Source organism: Oncorhynchus mykiss, chromosome 12 (assembly GCF_013265735.2).
Source record: "Oncorhynchus mykiss isolate Arlee chromosome 12, USDA_OmykA_1.1, whole genome shotgun sequence".
In the NCBI taxonomy this organism is placed as follows: domain Eukaryota; kingdom Metazoa; phylum Chordata; class Actinopteri; order Salmoniformes; family Salmonidae; genus Oncorhynchus; species Oncorhynchus mykiss.
Genome location: NC_048576.1, coordinates 27,939,596 through 27,958,513, shown reverse-complemented (window position 1 = coordinate 27,958,513; position 18,918 = coordinate 27,939,596). Strand labels below are relative to the sequence as shown.

The window sequence follows — 18,918 nt, the reverse complement described above, 5'->3', positions numbered from 1 at the left end:
ACTTCTCCAGCGTGCTAGTTGCCATCGAAGGTGAGCATTTGCCCACTGAAGCCTGTTACAACCTCAAACTGCGTTCAGGTCAAGACACTGGTGAAGTCTAAGAGCACACAGATGAGCTTCCCTGAGACGGTTGACTGCCAAATTCTCTATAACAACAGCTCTGGTGGACATTCCTGCAGTTAAAACTTGAGATATCTGTGGCATTGTGTTGCGTGACAAAACTGCACATTTTAGAGTGGCCTTTTATTGTCCCCAGCACAAGGTGCACCTTGCTGTTTAATGCTGTTTAACCCCCTAGAGTTGATTGACGCAACGGTGCGTCAATCTAAGTAACATAGTAAAAAAATCCCCATCAAATCTGTCAGTTCAAGCTAAAGATCTGTTTAAGGATTTTTGATTATATTTGTTACTAGTACGTAACATGCCAATAGAATAGCATAGGATTTGGTCTGGAGTGAAACTTGGTCTGGTATCAATTTCTTATGCAATCAGGGCATTGAGATAAAATGGGTGAATATTTCCTTTAAGTCAACAAATTATGTCTTACGTCCATGATTTATTGACTTAAGTCCATGTTAAGTCTTTTCTCAAGTTTGAATCGGGCACCCAATAAAGAGCAGTGTGCAAGATGTGTTACCAGTGTCATAGTTACCAGTGTGAATTCTCTATTATGGCCTGCAGATGTCGATGTAGGTAGGTTCAAATATGGTCCTAGCTGTGCAGCTCTCGACTATGAATCTACTCATGCATGATGAGTGGTAATCTTGGGAGGAATAAAGCAGAAATCCAGTTGAAGGCTAGGCCCTAGTGAAGGAATGCACAACTTTATGGTGGTTTTATTAACATGCGCTCCTTAAATAGTGGTCTTTCCCTCACTCAGTCAGAATGTATCTCTTTCAAATGGTGCCTATCTTTCCTATTCATTGAAGCATACAACTTGATGCTCTGGGATGCGAGCTCATCTTGATATTAGAGTGCTGGTGAGGTTTGAAAAGCTCTGACAATTTGAATCGGGGGTAAACTAAATCCATGGTCTTTTCCCTGACTGTAATTGTGTAAGGCTTTAGCCACAATTAAAGTCCTAATTTAACACCTGATGTACATAACAAATGGCACGTCTCAATAGGTGGTCCAGATATGACATGACATAGCATACATGGGGGGGAGGCCAATGACATTACATCAGACCAACTGGCATACATGGAGGAAGTCTTTAAATTCTCTTTGGTTTAGCCTTCATGGAAAAAGCAGAATTAAATGGTCTAGAACTCCAAAAGTAACCCGGTCCGAACAGAGTACTGTACAGAATATCCTTGTCCCTGGGAAAACATGTAGTCCATTGAAAGACCCTTAGCTATACAGACAGACTACAGACAAACATGCATGCATCCATCCATCCATCCATCCATCCACTGACCCTGGCCTGGGAAACTGGACGCTTGAGTGTAGTTCCCTCAATTTCCATCATGACTTATTGTGCTCCATAGTCCCAGACCTGGCCACAACCCAGACAGACACTTGTGTATGAGACAGGACAGGAAAGAGAGAGAGATTCATGTGGGTAAACACAGAGGGGAGGAGGAGACCCACAGAATAAGAGGATAAAGAAGACAGAAAGAGGGGGACTTGCACTTATTTGATCTTCACTACGCCAGCAGCATTCACCAGCCCCACTCCAATCCCCCCTGGCCCTCACTGAAGAGCACTTGAGGCTTACATAACATTCCTCAGAGAGACAAAGTACTCTGTGAAAGAGAACAATGTGAACACGAAGAGATGCTTGTTGTCCATGCCATAGGACAACAGCACAACACATTTTTAAACAGACTCCTCATATCCTACATCAAACATGTTGTCATCATGGTTATTGTTCAAAGTGAAAGTTCTGTTACACAGCTCCTTTTCCCCCTCTGTTGCCCTCGGCTTCAATTAACTGCTTCATTTAATTAATGATGTATTATAACAGTTGTATTGTGGTTCCACATGAGAATTTGTGGAAAAAAATGTGCCCTCTTGTCTGACAATGGAAGTGCTAATGGTTTTACTTCTCTACCTTTCTTTAAATAATTATGCTGCCTCTCTCAAAACAAACCATTAATTTCCTTGCTAAAGATATGCAGATGTATTTTAACGTGGAGCAGAGTGCAAAGCATTCATCTAAGATTAACAGGACAGGACCTTAACTGTGCAGGTTCTGTTGCCATTTGTGAGTGTGTATGTGTACAAGCGTGTGTGTGTGTGTATGCTGTATGACCTATTCAGGCTGTCCAGTATAAAGTCTGTTGGGTGCGTGTGTTTGTGGTAATTAGGGGAAACACTTGTGAAATGGGAATATCAGTAGGAGAGGACTGCAGTAGCTGACAATATCCAATCTGGTTCCAGATTATTCACAGGCCATAGATGTCTATGTCTCTATAATGATATAGAGGGGTACAGGCAAATAGAAATATGACACCCTACTGATTTTCAGTCACACATAAACAAGTTATATAGACTTATAAATGGAGTTTATGTGGTAGATCATCTGAGATTGACAGTTACTGGCAAGGCCAGCTTCTCTTTGGATATTGTCAGTTGGTGAAGAAATAAACACATTGCACTGTAAACACACAATAATGAAAGACATTCTATTTGAGATATAGTGTACATGACTGCATTATGAAATCCTAATATCACATCATCACTGTGTGAATGAAGATATTGCATCAGTGGGAAAAGCTATGTAGGAAAAAGTGAAGACACCTGAGGGATGATAGAGTAAAAAAGGAGTTTGAGACAGCTAAGAGACTATTTATGCTTGATCCGAAAATGTGGTCGGAGGCACCGTAAGATGGTGTGATGCAATTGCGAAGCCTCCGGAGGCACACAGAGGCCAAACTGAGCTCTGTACCATATTGCCGTGCGCCTCTCAAATGTTCTGACAACGTGGAAGGCTACGTATACCTCTGCATTTACATGCTTGGTTGATAGGTAGGTGAGAGCAGAAGGTAAATCACCATAAATGCTGCACGGCCAATGCAGACGTTGAAATGACCATGCAGCACCTTTAAAGGATAAATAGATTGAAATACAATACAGTGTCGAGTTTCAGGTCTCAGTTGATCTAAACATTGGCAGATGACAAGGGCTTGTCCAGAGCTGAGTGAATGCCCCTGCTCTCAGGCACATCGATGCGAGGACTCCCAGGGCTCTGCTGCTGGGGCCACAGACAAACAGGACGCTCATGTTATGACAGCCACTCACTGCCCCGTGGTGAGGGGTTGTGGGAGAGTTTTGGAAAACTTTGAAGTCATTTTATTTTGATGAGGTCATGAGTGTGGTGTAACCAATGATGTATATATACAATGATCATAAAATGAAACAAATTAAGCATGTACAGTATTTGTTCCACCCCCTCCACCATCAAAACTGTCCAAGACTCCCTAACAATAGGACTCTGTACCATCTGTAAGCCTGCCTCTGTGCAAGGTGTAATGACTCTGGGTCTGGCTGACTGGTATATAGCCAAGTAGCCTGTTGCTAGATCATTGCTTGTTGTGAATGATCACATGCTCTCTTTTCTCATATACTAGGATATCAGTGTCTGAGCTCTTTGTAGCCCCAATATTAATGTAATTGCATCACTAATCTGACGAGGTATCTCTGAGATTCTAATACCCAGACATTGTGATTTCTTAAAAAAGTATCTGTCAATGGTGTGCTCAGAAAAGTATTCGTAACATTCACAATGGCTAGGGCACTTTAAGATATATTTTTCCCCCATCTCATCAATCAGACGGAAAGACGTGCAGAACACATCCCAACACACACACACCCTGGGTTGCCTCACACTTTGCCAGGGTGTGAATGAATAGGGTGGCATGAGAGTAATTGTGTCCCTGGTGGCTCTTGAGAAGACATAATGTGAGACTCAAATTAAAGCACTGACCTGGTTAGCTTCCAGCCAACAGGAGGGGCGCCCCCCCATAATTGCTGTTTGCAAGGATTAGCTAGTTAATTTGTGAACGCCCCAATTAGACTTGGGATGGGGTGGTGGGGGTGCTCTAGTTGTTGAACAGCGGCAGGGGGTCGGATACACAGATTGGGTTTTTGGAGATAGGATATGGTGGGGGATTACCAGTGGGGTACAGGGGGTTAAGGTTGATACTGGTCCTGTATTAACTTGCCTTCAGAGAGAGGTGAAACATGCATAGAAGATGAATTAATTCGTACATGGGGTGCAGCGATAGGCCTACAGCAATGGATGATTGTGGACACAAACACACTGACACATGCACTACACTCATTGTGCTGCATTCTCCATGCTGTACACAGCAATGTGTCTGAATAAAACCTCCACTTGGTGAGAATATGTGTCAAGGCCAGAGTGTTACTCAACACATGTCAATCATATTGATCTTAAGAAAAGCTTAATTCATTCTTCAGTGAATTTATTATAATCATGTGTTGTTTTTCACTTATCACGGGGAAATTAAGCACACATGCTTTATTTCATACTCAGTAGCCTAAATATGTCATTTAGCAACACAATTTAAATCAATATTTGCAATAAGGATGACGTAATCTAACAACGTCTTTCTGGGGTGGTGTGGTGGAAGATTGCCTCTCATTTGACTGTATCGCTGGAATCAGGTGAGCTCCCCTTATCGCTGCTCTAGTGGTACAGTCCAATCGCAGTTAGGAGTTGTTGCTGAGGAGGTTTCATGGTCCGGCGGACAGACAAACGTGTTCGGTGAAAGACGGATCTACTTTCAAAATGTTCCTGCCTTGCCTCAGGAATTACCCGCTTCATAAGAGACAGCATGCTGTATTTATTTTTCTTCTGTACAGCTTGACAGGTATGCTATCCATTATGCCCGCTCGCTCGGTAACATTAGCTAATGTAAAATATTTGGAGAAGTTCTGAGTGCAGCCAACGAGAGCGAGCCAGAAAGCCGAGTGTTTCGCGCGACTCTGACTACTTGTATGGGGCTCCTCTACAGTCTGAACAACATTTGTTTTAGTAGTTTATTTTAGATATGGACTGTATTGTTTATATAAGAAAGGTTGACTTTACCATTAAGGACTGTGCAAGGGCAAGGCAGGCGTCCTTTTGTTGAGAAGTTTAGTGTTGGAATGGTGCCGCTGCCGATGATTGTGTGATCCGTGGCTGCCATGGAAACATTATTCATGTAGGCATTATTCACAGGAAACCACTGAGGAGCAACAGTGAGGTGCTCTTTAGTGGTGAGACAACTTTGTAGAGCAACACGGTCGCACAGCAACTGCACTCACCTTTACTAACTAAACTGAAGACGTCTGATCCAAACAGCCAATACTTGGTTGTTGTATTTAGTTGAAGTTATGATTCATAATTGTATTTACATCGCTCCAAACTAGGCCTCTTTTGGAGACTCGTTTTGGAGAGTGGGGACTGTGGGCGCTACAGCAAGGAGTCCCCTGGCTGCTCCTAACATAAATTCCATAATAGGACATTTATGGTAGGAGACACTCACCTGTGGTGTTATGTGCTTTTAGCAACACAGGTGTTTATACTGAACAAAAATATAAATGCAACGATTTCAGCAATTTTACTTAGTTACATTTTATATAAGGAAATCAGTCGATTGAAATAAATAAATTAGGGCCTAATCTATGGATTTCACATGACTGGGCAGGGGTGTAGGCACAGGCCCACCGACTTGGGAACCAGGACCACCCACTGGGGAGCCAGGCGCAGCCAATCAGAATGAGTTTTTCCCCGTAGAAGGGCGTTATTACAGACATAAATACGCCTTAGTTTAATTTGCTGTCCGGGTGGCTGGTCTCAATTCAATTATCTGGCAACAGCTCTGGTGGACATTCCTGCGGTCAGCATGCCAATTGCATGCTCCCTCAAAACTTGAGACATCTGTGGCATTGTGTTGTGTGACAAAATGGCACATTTTAGAGTGTTTTTTTAGTGACCCCCAACACAAGGATAATGCTGTTGAATCAGCTTCTTGATACGTAAACTAATTTGTGCACAACATTTGAGAGAAATAAGCTTTTTGTTCATAGGGAACATTTCTGGGATCTTTTATTTCAGCTCATGAAACATGGGACCAACACTTTACATGTTGCATTTATATTTTTGTTCAGTATACATAGCTACAGTAGCGTTGCTTTCAATTGTGTTGCGTTGCACAAAAACAGTCCGTTGGAAGCCAGAAGTTAAATACAATTCCATTCCAACTTCTGTGCCGGTGGGTGGAACTGTTGGTCAGTATTCCTCTCTGCTTACCTCATGGCAAAATAAAAGTCCCCCACAAGTTATTCCTTTTTTGTCCACATATGGTGCACGTGCAGGACTTTTTATTTTTACATGAGATAAGCAGAGAGCAAGTGTGTCTACAACAGACCCACGTTTGGGAAGTCTGTATTATTAAACAATCTTTTAGATATTTTGTTTGAATTGCCCATCCTGCTTAATGACCAACCATCCTGCCCACCAGCACAGTAAGTTGAAATGGAATTGTATTTAAAGGTAGATTCCACTAAATCCCATTGCCACGAGCAGCACAGGTGATATTGAGATGAGCTAGATGCAACACTTAGCGCTCAGACAGTCGAAAATAGTATCTGCGTGGAAGCCACAGGCTTCAACGCTCTTAGTTGTTGTGTAAATTGACCCACTATGATGTTGTTTACTTTCTGCATCTACGTCATCTCGCTGAGTCTACCTTTAACTTCTGGTTTCCACTGAATGTTTTTGTGCAACCAAATACAATTGAAAGCAATGGTAGTGTATGTAAGTACACCCGCATTGATAAAAGCACCTTCCATGGTGTCTGTGTCCTAGAAATAGGAACTAGGGAATATCATTGTTCATTTTGGCATTCTTTTTGATATTTAGTCTTTTGACAAAAATGTCATTGTCTTAGTAAAATTTTTGCCATTTTAATTATGATTTAGTCTAGTTATTGTCAAAATGACATTTAATTTTAGTCATATCACATTTTTATTGCCTCATTAACCTATAGTAAAGATACATCACAGATTTTCATGTGCACAAACATACATAGCCATGTTCTATCAACACATTTTTCTACATAACTTCCTATCGCATGATTCTCTTCCCAACAGTCAAATTGGCAGAAGAACACATTACTCTGCAGCAGGTTAAAAATCACACCCCATGACAGGGCTCCAGACAAAAATGTTCCCCTGGTGGCACTTGTACCACTAACGTTTTCAGTTTGTGGCACCAGCCTATGATTTGGTCGCACCAATTTTTTTCTGTGGCAATGTAAGTGCTTGATTTGGACTGAAATAGTATGTGGACACCCCTTCAAATTAGTGGTTTCAGCCACACCTGTTGCTTACAGGTGTATTAAATTGAGCACCCAGCCATGCAATCTCCATAGACAAACATTGGCTGTAGAATGGTTTGTTCTGAAGAGCTCAGTGACTTTCAACGTGGCAACATCAATAGATGCCAACTTTCCAACAAGTCAGTTTAAATTTCTGCCCAGCTGGAGTTGCCTGGGTCAACTGTAATTGCTGTTATTGTGAAGTGGAAATGTCCAGGAGCAACAACGGCTCAGCCGCAAAATGGTAGGCCACACAAGCTCAAAGAACGTGACTGCCGAGTGCTGAAGTGCATAGTGTGTAATGTCTCTACAAGAACTGTTAGTCAGGGGCTTCATGAAATGGGTTTCCATGGCCGAGCAGCCGCACACAAACCTAAGATCACCATGCGTAATGCCAAGTGTCAGCAGGAGTGGTGTAATGCCCGCCATTGGACTCTGGAGCAGTGAAACATGTGCTCTGGAGTAGAGGTCGACCGATTATGATTTTTCAAATCCGATACCGATTATTGGAGGACCAAAAAAAAAGCCGATACCGATTAATCGGCCAATTTTTATTTCTTTATTTGTAATAATGACAATTACAACAATACTGAATGAACACTTATTTTAACTTAATATAATACACCAATAAAATAAATGTAGCCTCAAATAAATAATGAAACATTCAATTTGGTTTAAATAATGCAAAAACAAAGTGTTGGAGAAGAAAGAAAAAGTGCAATATGTGCTATGTAAGAAAGCTAACGTTTCAGTTCCTTGCTCAGAACATGAGAACATATGAAAGCTGGTGGTTCCTTTTAACATGAGTCTTCAATATTCCCTGGTAAGAAGTTTTAGGTTGTAGTTATTATAGGAATTATAGGACTATTTCTCTCTATACGATTTGTATTTCATATACCTTTGACTATTGGATGTTCTTATAGGCACTTTAGTATTGCCAGTGTAACAGTATAGCTTCCATCCCTCTCCTCGCTGCTCCCTGGGCTTGAACCAGGAACACATCGACAACAGCCACCCTCGAAGCAGCATTACCCATGCACAGCAAGGGGAACAACTACTCCAAGTCTCAGAGCGAGTGACTTTTGAAACGCTATTAGCGCGCACCCCGCTAACTAGCTAGCCATTTAACATCGGTTACACCAGCATAATCTCGGGAGTTGATTAGACTTGAAGTCATAAACAGCGCAATAGCTGCTGGCAAATGCACGAAAGTGCTGTTTGAATGAATGCTTACGAGCCTGCTGCTGCCTACCTACTACCGTCAGACTGCTCTATCAAATCACAGACTTAATTATAACATAATAACACACAAAAATACGAGCCTTAGTTTCCGGATTCGACCATATTAATGACCTATCATCTCAAAAACAAAACGTTTATTATTTCAGTGAAATACGGAACCATTAGGTGTTTTATCTAACGGGTGGCATCCCTAAGTCTAAATATTCCTGTTACATTGCACAACCTTCAATGTTATGTCATAATTACGTAACATTCTGGCAAATTAGTTCGCAATGAGCTAGGCGGCCTGAACTGTTGCATATACCCTGACTCTGCGTGCAATGAACGCAAGAGAAGTGACACAATTTCACCTGTTTAATATTGCCTGCTAACCGGGATTTCTTTTAGCTAAATATGCAGGTTTATAAATATATACTTCTGTATATTGATTTTAAGAAAGGAATTGATGTTTATGGTTAGGTACACGTTGGAGCAACGAGTCCTTTTTCGCGAATGCGCACTGCATCGATTATATGCAACGCAGGACACGCTAGATAAACTAGTAATATCATCAACCATGTGTAGTTATAACTAGTGATTATTATTGATTGATTGTTTTTTATAAGATAAGTTTAATGCTAGTTAGCAATTTACCTTGGCTTCTTACTGCATTCACGAAACAGGCAGGCTCCTCGTGAGGCAGGTGGTTAGTGTTGGACTAGTTAACTGTAAGGTTGCAAGATTGATTCCCTGAGCTGACAAGGTAAAAAATCTGTCGTTCTGCCCCTGAACAAGTCAGTTAACCCACCGTTCCTAGGCCATCATTGAAAATAAGAATGTGTTCTTAACTGACTTGCCTAATTAAATAAAGGTGAAATTATTTTTAAAAAGAAAGGAAAAAAAAGAGCATGTACACTGATTGTTTAAAGCAAAACTACCAAACCTATCGCTGATGGTGAACCTTAGCTATCAAAAAAAAAATCTGTTCAGCAGATAGCCTATAGCCAGATCAGAGTTGTCTCTGGTAGCTTTCTTTTATTCCAGTAAAATACCATTTTCAACAGCGCATAGTTCACAATAACCTATTAAATTGCAAGTTTGTCACTCAGCTAATAAAGCCTAATATCGCACATGCCATTTTAGCATTTGACTGCTGAATGTGCCATGCAGATGTGCAAGATCAGGAAGAGGCCGCCTAGCTCGTGTTGGTCAGCATGCGAACCAGGGTACAGTGCGCAGTCTGACTAGGCTACTGATATTCCCTCCGGTTGTTCGGCATGGAAAATGACTTATAGATCAATGATTGTCAACAACATTACATGCAGTTTGACACATCATTTGTCACAAAATATGAGGAATTTTCGGAAGGTAGAAAGAAAGTAATATATAATGTTAGTAAATTGGCGATTCGTACCGTTTGATTCGGTTTTCTGACTGATGCATGTTACATTTTGGATCAGTATGGGGTCCAAAGCTTCCAAAGCTACTATATATATATTTCACGCAATTTGATTTTGAAATGTTATACAGCCAGAAGCCTTTTTACTCTATCCCAGAGCAGCAGGCTCCAGCGAAACAGGCCCGGGCTGGGCAGACCCTTTCATTACAGGAATCATGAGGATAATGCACTTTGACCAAATCATAGTTTTAGCTGCCAAAAAATAGGATGTTTTCTAACTTGTTAGTGAGGTGACCATGTAATAAATGTTTAGCTCACACTGTGACCAACAAAAAATGTAACTTGCACAGCCAAGTCAAAAGATCACAAAATGCAACTAAATGGCCACATTCTGGAGCCCTGCCCCTTGACATACTGTGGCTATATTGTACTCAAAGTTCTGTCATCCAATAACAGCATTGCAACATTACAAAGAGAAAGCCTTTACAATTCTACTAATCTTATGCATGCTTTTGATTGGACTAAACAAATAACACTGAAAAGCTATCAATCTCTCCAAAAACTCTTGTCCAGTCCATTTACTAGTAAGATTTTAGTCACAGATTATTTAGTTTCATCTCGTTTATCGTCAACCAAAATGAAAAAACATTTTCATTTAGTAAAAAAAAAAATTTGGGGTCTAAATTTTGGTCAGTTATCGTCTCGTCAATTGACACTGGAAAAATAGCTGTTTGACAAATATTTTTGTTGACTGGGGATTATCTGATGTATGTAGTAGGAAGTGGTAGAATCTGCAGACCGGTCCAGAAGGCATCAACATGATGGTCACCTTTTGCTGGTTACAGTCAATTGTGGGTAATACAGTGCTTGATATTGAGTTTGTTTGTGGACATCTGTCTCCATTTACTAGACGGACGACGATCAAACAATAGTCTAAAGGTGGTCTCGCTAGCCATGACAGAAGATGAAATAAACGCATGGCAAATTGGTCCAAATGGTGTGCAATATGCAGCACCTGTCGCTAGCATTGAAACGTTTGCTGTCAGGCAAGTGAACATTAGTTGATTGATTTGGGGTAGGTGTGTCTGTGCAGTTTAATCTGTTTCTCCTGTCCTGAAATGATTGAGATGCACTTTTTGTTGTCAGTTCTTTATTTTAGTTAATATTATTATGCTGTACAGCAGGTGCTATAAAGATGGCTGTCGACTTCCCAGTAATTGGTGAATCCATAAAAGTCTCTTTAGGGAGACCAACGATGCTCCAATATAGACACGATGGTCGGTAGGCTAGTTCTGTGGTCTCTTACATTAGAAATGGTGGGCCATGTTGTTATTGTTGCCTGGTTTAGCAGGGCTTTTCATGAGACTCAAGCTGTTTCTGTTGTCTGTCTGGTTAAAAGTCAATTATTTATGTAGTGATGAATTTAAAAAAATAATGCAGTCGATCCTGTTTAGAGATCAATATGGTCTCTCTCGCTCTACACACACACACACACACACAGACAGACATAGAGAGGCGTCTCCAGCCAGTGTGAGACCTTGGGTCCGGTAAGATGGAACACAGCTCCCCAGGTGGCCCATGCATGGCCATTAGCTGCTGTGTTCAGACTGACTGATGGCAACAGGGGAAGAGGAGAAACAGTTAAAATACCACAGGGGAGCGGGGGATTACTGCCGGCATTCCTCTAACATCACTGGTGACTGCTGTGTCTCTGTTCCCTCTGTTCTACACTCTTAGAAAAAAGGAGCTATCTAGAATCCCCCCGCTGCCCCATAGGATAACCATTTGAAGAACCCCTTTTGGTTCCATGTAGGACCTTTTCCACAGAGGGTTCTGCATGAAGCCAAAAGGGTTCTATGTGGAACCAAAAATGGTTATTTCTAAGAGTGTAGGAGGATCCTCTCCTTCTCATTTCCTCCTCTACCCTTTATTCTGTAGTCAGCTTCTATCTATGTCTTGGCTCCTTCCTCTTCTGTCAGTATGTCTTCCTGCTTGTGGCCTTCGATCGATGAAGGCACTGATGTGACTTGGGAATTGAAAGTAGCTCAATGCTTTTACTGAACCCACACCCACCTTCTCAATGCATCACTGTTGTCTCTGCAAAATATTTGTACACTGCTCAAAAAAAGAAAGGGAACACTTAAACAACACAATGTAACTACAAGTCAATCACACTTCTGTGAAATCAAACTGTCCACTTAGGAAGCAACACTGATTGACAATAAATTTCACATGCTGTTGTGCAAATGGAATAGACAACAGGTGGAAATTATAGGCAATTAGCAAGACACCCCCAATAAAGGAGTGGTTCTGCAGGTGATAACCACAGACCACTTCTCAGTTCCTATGCTTCCTGGCTGATGTTTTGGTCACTTTTGAATGCTGGCGGTGCTTTCACTCTAGTGGTTGCATGAGACGGAGTCTACAACCCACACAAGTGGCTCAGGTAGTGCAGCTCATCCAGGATGGCACATCAATACGAGCTGTGGCAAGAAGGTTTGCTGTGTCTGTCAGCGTAGTGTCCAGAGCATGGAGGCGCTACCAGGAGACAGGCCAGTACATCAGGAGATGTGGAGGAGGCCGTAGGAGGGCAACAACCCAGCAGCAGGACCGCTACCTCTACCTTTGTGCAAGGAGGAGCAGGAGGACCACTGCCAGAGCCCTGCAAAATGACATCCAGCAGGCCACAAATGTGCATGTGTCTGCTCAAACGGTCAGAAACAGACTCCATGAGGGTGGTATGAGGGCCTGACTTCCACAGGTGGGGGTTGTGCTTACAGCCCAACACCGTGCAGGACGTTTGGCATTTTCCATAGAACACCAAGATTGGTAAATTCGCCACTGGCGCCCTGTGCTCTTCACAGATGAGAGCAGGTTCACACTGAGCACATGTGACAGTCTGGAGACGCCGCGGAGAACGTTCTGCTGCCTGCAACATCCTCCAGCATGACCGGTTTGGTGGTGGGTCAGTCATGGTGTGGGGTGGCATTTCTTTGGGGGGCCGCACAGCCCTCCATGTGCTCGCCAGAGGTAGCCTGACTGCCATTAGGTACCGAGATGAGATCCTCAGACCCCTTGTGAGACCATATGCTGGTGTGGTTGTCCCTGGGTTCCTCCTAATGCAAGACCATGCTAGACCTCATGTGGCTGGAGTGTGTCAGCAGTTCCTGCAAGAGGAAGGCATTGATGCTATGGACTGACCCGCCCGTTTCCGAGACCTGAATCCAATTGAGCACATTTGGGACATCATGTCTCGCTCCATCCACCAACGCCACGTTGCACCACAGACTGTCCAGGAGTTGGCGGATGCTTTAGTCCAGGTCTGGGAGGAGATCCCTCAGGAGACCATCCGCCACCTCATCACCCCTGTCTCAAAACAAATGTTTTTTTGACCACTTGGAACTTTTGGAAATGAAGCTTTTCCTCCCAACCGTGCCATTTTGCATTTAAAATTATTATGTATTAAGACGATTTTGCAGATTACTCATTTTAGTCAACGGTTATTTTACATAATTGTTGGTTACATGATTATATGATTATTGTGCCAGCCCTATTGACATGTAATAATGCTATGAAAGCATTGTGTTGATGTTAGGCTGTGCAGGGCAGGCCAGGGGCTACAAAGGAGAAAGAAGGGATGCTGAATAAGTCATGTTCTCTTCACATCAAATCAAACTTGTATTCGGCGCATGAGACAAATAAACAGGTGTAGGTAGACCTTACCGGGAAATGTTTACTTACCAACCCTAACGAACAATGCAGTTTAAGCTACCCTGCCCAGTGGTTAGAGCGTTGTGCTAGTAACCGAAAGGTTGCAAGTTCGAATCCCCTAGCTGACAAGATACAAATCTGTCGTTCTGCCCCTGAACAAGGCAGTTAACCCACTGTTCCTAGGCTGTCGTTGTAAATAAGAATTTGTTCTTAACTGACTTGCAAACTAATTTGCCAGAATTTTACGCACGTAATTATGACATAACATTGAAGGTTGTGCAATGTAACAGGAATATTTAGACTGATGGATGCCACCAGTTAGATATAATACGGAACGGTTCCGTATTTCACTGAAAGAATAAACGTCTTGTTTTCGAGATGATAGTTTCCGGATTCAACCATATTAATGACCTTAGGCTCGCATTTCTGTGTGTTATTATGTTATAATTAAGTCTGATGGAGCAGTCTGACTGAGCGATGGTAGGCACCAGCAGGCTCATAAGCATTCATTCAAACAGCACTTTTGTGTGTTTTGCCAGCAGCTCTGCTGTTTCTGACTTCAAGCCTATCAACTCCCAAGATTAGGCTGGTGTAACCGATGTGAAATGGCTAGCTAGTTAGCGGGGTGCGCGCTAATAGCGTTTCATACGTCACTCGCTCTGAGACTTGGAGTGGTTGTTCCCCTTGCTCTGCATGGGTAACGCTGCTTCGAGGGTGGCTGTTGTAGACGTGTTCCTGGTTCGAGCCCAGACAAACAAACAAGATTTCTGTCTCTCACAGACCTGTAACTTCTTCTTTAAGAGGCTCCTCTGTCCTCCACTCGTTACCTGTATTAATGGCACCTGTTTGAACTTGTTATCAGTATAAAAGACACCTGTCCACAACCTCAAACAGTCACACTCCAAACACCACTATGGCCAAGACCAAAGAGCTGTCAAAGGACACCAGAAACAAAATTGTAGACCTGCACCAGGCTGGGAAGACTGAATCTGCAATAGGTAAGCAGCTTGGTTTGAAGAAATCAACTGTGGGAGCAATTATTAGGAAATGGAAGACATACAAGACCACTGATAATCTCCCTCGATCTGGGGCTCCACGCAAGATCTCACCCCGTGGGGTCAAAATGATCACAAGAACGGTGAGCAAAAATCCCAGAACCACACGGGGGGACCTAGTGAATGACCTGCAGAGAGCTGGGACCAAAGTAACAAAGCCTACCATCAGTAACACACTACGCCGCCAGGGACTCAAATCCTGCAGAGCCAGACGTGTCCCCCTGCTTATTAAGCCAGTACATGTCCAGGCCCGTCTGAAGTTTGCTAGAGAGCATTTGGATGATCCAGAAGAAGATTGGGAGCATGTCATATGGTCAGATGAAACCAAAAACTCAACTCGTTGTGTTTGGAGGACAAAGAATGCTGAATTGCATCCAAAGAACACCATACCTACTGTGAAGCATGGGGGTGGAAACATCATGCTTTAGGGCTGTTTTTCTGCAAAGGGACAGGACGACTGATCCGTGTAAAGGAAAGAATGAATGGGGCCATGTATCGTGAGATTTGGAGTGGAAACCTCCTTCCATCAGCAAGGGCATTGAAGATGAAACGTGGCTGGGTCTTTCAGCATGACAATGATCCCAAACACACCGCCCGGGCAGCGAAGGAGTGGCTTCGTAAGAAGCATTTCAAGGTCCTAGAGTGGCCTAGCCGGTCTCCAGATCTCAACCCCATAGAAAATCTTTGGAGTCCGTGTTGCCCAGCAACAGCTCCAAAACATCACTGCTCTAAAGGAGATCTGCATGGAGGAATGGGCCAAAATACCAGCAACAGTGTGTGAAAACCTTGTGAAGACTTACAGATAACATTTGACCTCTTGTCATTGCCAACAAAGGATATATAAATATTGAGAAACTTTTGTTATTGACCAAATACTTATTTTCCACCATCATTTGCAAATAAATTCATTAAAAATCCTACAATGTGATTTTCTGGATATTTTTTTTCTTCTCATTTTTGTCTGTCATAGTTGAAGTGTACATATGATGAAAATTACAGGCCACATCGTTTTAAGTGGGAGAACTTGCACAATTGGTGGCTGACTAAATACTTTTTTGCCCCTCTGCATTGCACTTTTACTATCTTCTCCAACACTTTGTTTTTGCATTATTTAAACCAAATTGAACATGTTTCATTATTTATTTGAGGCTAAATTGATTTTATTGGTGTATTATGTTAAGTTAAAATTAGTGTTCATTCAGTATTGTTGTAATTGTCATTATTACAAATAATTGTAAAAAATCGTCTGATTTAATCGGTATCGGCCTTTTTTGTCCTCCAATAATCGGTATCGGCGTTGAAAATTCATAAATCGGTCGACCTCTACTTGACAGTACTCTAATGGTTGGGTCATGGGATCAGGGTGGTCCTCATGAAGAGGTGGGATTGTATCAATCCAAAACCCAGAGCCTCACTTTGATCAGGTAAAGGCCCCCACACACCCACTCTCCCACTGCTCTACTCCTGCTGCCTCTACATCAAAGCCATCAAACATGGGACTGTGGTCGACTCTGACTGAAAGAGAGAGCGGGAAACGCAGAGGCAGGGCTGCCTGTGTTGAACTCATTATGCTCCACTTCTTACCTGTGTTAAACCTATCCAACTCCCACTGTGCTGCTGCTGCCTCCGCTGTGACTCAAATGGGACGATACCACATTCCTTCATTCAATAATGAGAAACTGGCCAGACATTCTGAGAGATTTGAGATTTGCGTCAGGCCTGACTTGTGCATTTTGTTAGAATCTGCTGCTTTTGTGTTATCCATTTGACACTATGTGTAGGCCTACTGTATGTGTCTGATTTCCTGCCTCATGTCAGATGTGTGTTCAGAAACCGCTCTTCTCGGGGTTTTATGTAAAGCACGTACACAAACACACAGGGACACCTGGCTAACACATTGGTATTCTCTGGTGATCCCCAGGTCTTCGCTCAATGCCACTACAATGTCGTGTCAAGATTGACTAAAGTGTAAACTCAGCAAGCCTGCTTCTCCTCATCCTCCTCTTCTGTTGCATCTGACCCGACCTTCACCCTGACAGAGAGGAGGAGAGGGGCAATGGGAGGGAGGGAAGCAGCTTAAGCATGCTCGTTCTTTCTCTGGGGAGGGCCGACCTTCACGACAGTTAAACACACACACTCAACCTGGCTCAGTATAATAATATCTCGTGTGTGTGTGTGTGTGGTAAGCATTTTTAGCTAGAATCAGAAGTTCCATTGTAGAAACATTGCAGGATTGAGGTAATTTCAGTATATTGATTGATAGTATTTAATTAAAAACGTGTTGTTCTTAATCATCTGAAGGGACTCTTTTGTTAACAAGCTATTGTTGGATATGCTGAAAGTGTGTGTGTGTCAATGACTGAGTGACTTTACATGCACACAATAATGGGATTATTGCGATAGTCAAATTAATATTATAGTTTGATTGATTGATTTCCCCAATAATCCTTTTTACATGGACTTCTCTGAAATCAGGCTACCTGATGGCACTTGCCAGTCAAAACGAAAATCAGCAGTCAAAATGAACGTTCTACCATAGCGAACATGTTATTTTTTTAGGAAGAATATTTTATTCTGAGTTTGGATATATAACGTTTGTATGTGAACTACTTCTAAGACACATACATTGTGGTTACGAAACTTACTTCACTCACACTAAAGAAGGAGGCTCGCTCGGCTGGTGCTAGCATATGCGCAGATCAAATATACTGCTGGTACGCCAGTTAAGGTGTTTACATGTCCTAATAATAATTTGAAAGATAGCTCAGAAAACCAGGTGTTTGACCTTATGCCGGTTTAAAATAAGCAGAGTAAGGTGTTTACATGACTGTTGCATAATCTGCCTAATGTTATAATCAGTTTAATATAGAATTATTAGCGTGCATGTAAACATACTCATTAAATGTGAATGCACAAAGCCATCGATCGGGCGATGCCTTTTAATTCCTATGTGAAGATTCAGTCTGCAGTGTGGAAGTTCAGCTTTACAGCGTGATTGAAATTTAAAGGTAATGTTCCCGCTTTAGCGGAGACTGCATTCATGGTAAACGCTGCATATGTCGACTCATTCAGAAATACCCTTTAAACTTATATTGCGGAATCTGTAACACTTTAGTTTTACAGATTGAGTAGAGCCCTATATAGCGCATTTGAAGCCAAGGAAGTTGGTTAAGATGTTGTCTTATGGAGACATAACATGCACAGTTTGAGTTACTCCAGGAAGTGATGTTGCAGGCTACCTGAGTGCTGCCCCCTCTCATTGAGTATCACAAGTTGAATTACGCCTTTGAAACTGCAGGCTGCCATTAGCAACTAAATTATCCTGATAACTTATTCTGTGTGCGATTTGTAAAATAATCAGTTCAAGGGCATACATCCGGTGTAATAGAAGCAATTATTGGTACCATGATTGTCTTCTATTAATTGTGTTTTTTACATGATGAGGGAGCTGTTTTCTGAAAGCAATGCCTGCAGTACTGCCACGGTCGGCCTTGAACTCCTGTGGCTTCAATGAGAGGGGGCAGTCGTTCTTCCAGTGTGTGTGTGCGCACGTGCTCGTGCATTAGGGAGGGGGTGTGGGGGTTCACTGGGCAGGCTGTCTAAAGCAGTGACCCAGCACAAGCTCTGTCTTTTGTTAGCTCTTTAGAGGATTAGATTGATGCTAGGTTTAAATGCTTGTGTTTTGTGGCTGAATGAAGAGAATATGATGGGCCATGTTGATGTCTGTTTTTGTTTGAGTGATGAGACCCTGACCTCCCAGCCGGACATAGCCTATCTTTTTCTAATGTGTCCCCTCCCTCTCTTGAAAAGAGTTTAGTATCAGACTACAGAGTACTACCAGATGCAGTTTTTAACTCAAAAGGAGACAAACTGAGAAATGTACCCCTCCCACTCTGTATTTGACCTTGTACAGTGGCATTATACAGTACCTTCAGAAAGTATTGACACTGCTTTACTTTTTCCACATTTTGTTGTTACAGCCTGAATTTAAAATGGCTCTGTCCTACATACAATACCCAATAATGTGAAACTGTAATTGTTTCTAGTCATTTTTACACATTTAATTAAAATTAAAACAAAAAATGTTGACTGCTGAGCTGTAGTCAATGAATAGCATTCTCATGTAGGTGTTCCTTTTGTCCAGGTGGGAAAGGGCAGTGTGGAGAGGAATAGAGATTGCATCATCTGTTGAGGCAGTATG

The 18,918-nt window shown here is 42.3% G+C and overlaps 1 protein-coding gene across 2 annotated transcripts in view; it reads left to right on the top strand.

Moving 5' to 3' along the window:
- The first annotated feature begins 4,626 nt into the window (after nt 1–4,626).
- The window catches only part of LOC110537326 (nectin-3-like protein), an 82,329-nt gene continuing 68,037 nt past the window's right edge, over nt 4,627–18,918 (top strand). The window contains exon 1 of one of the 2 annotated variants that reach the window (XM_021623275.2): nt 4,627–4,838. In XM_021623275.2, coding sequence (XP_021478950.1) covers nt 4,757–4,838 — 82 coding nt within the window. In that variant the 5' untranslated portion in view covers nt 4,627–4,756. The remainder of the gene's footprint in view (nt 4,839–18,918) is intronic. The other variant, XM_021623274.2, reaches the window with a different exon arrangement.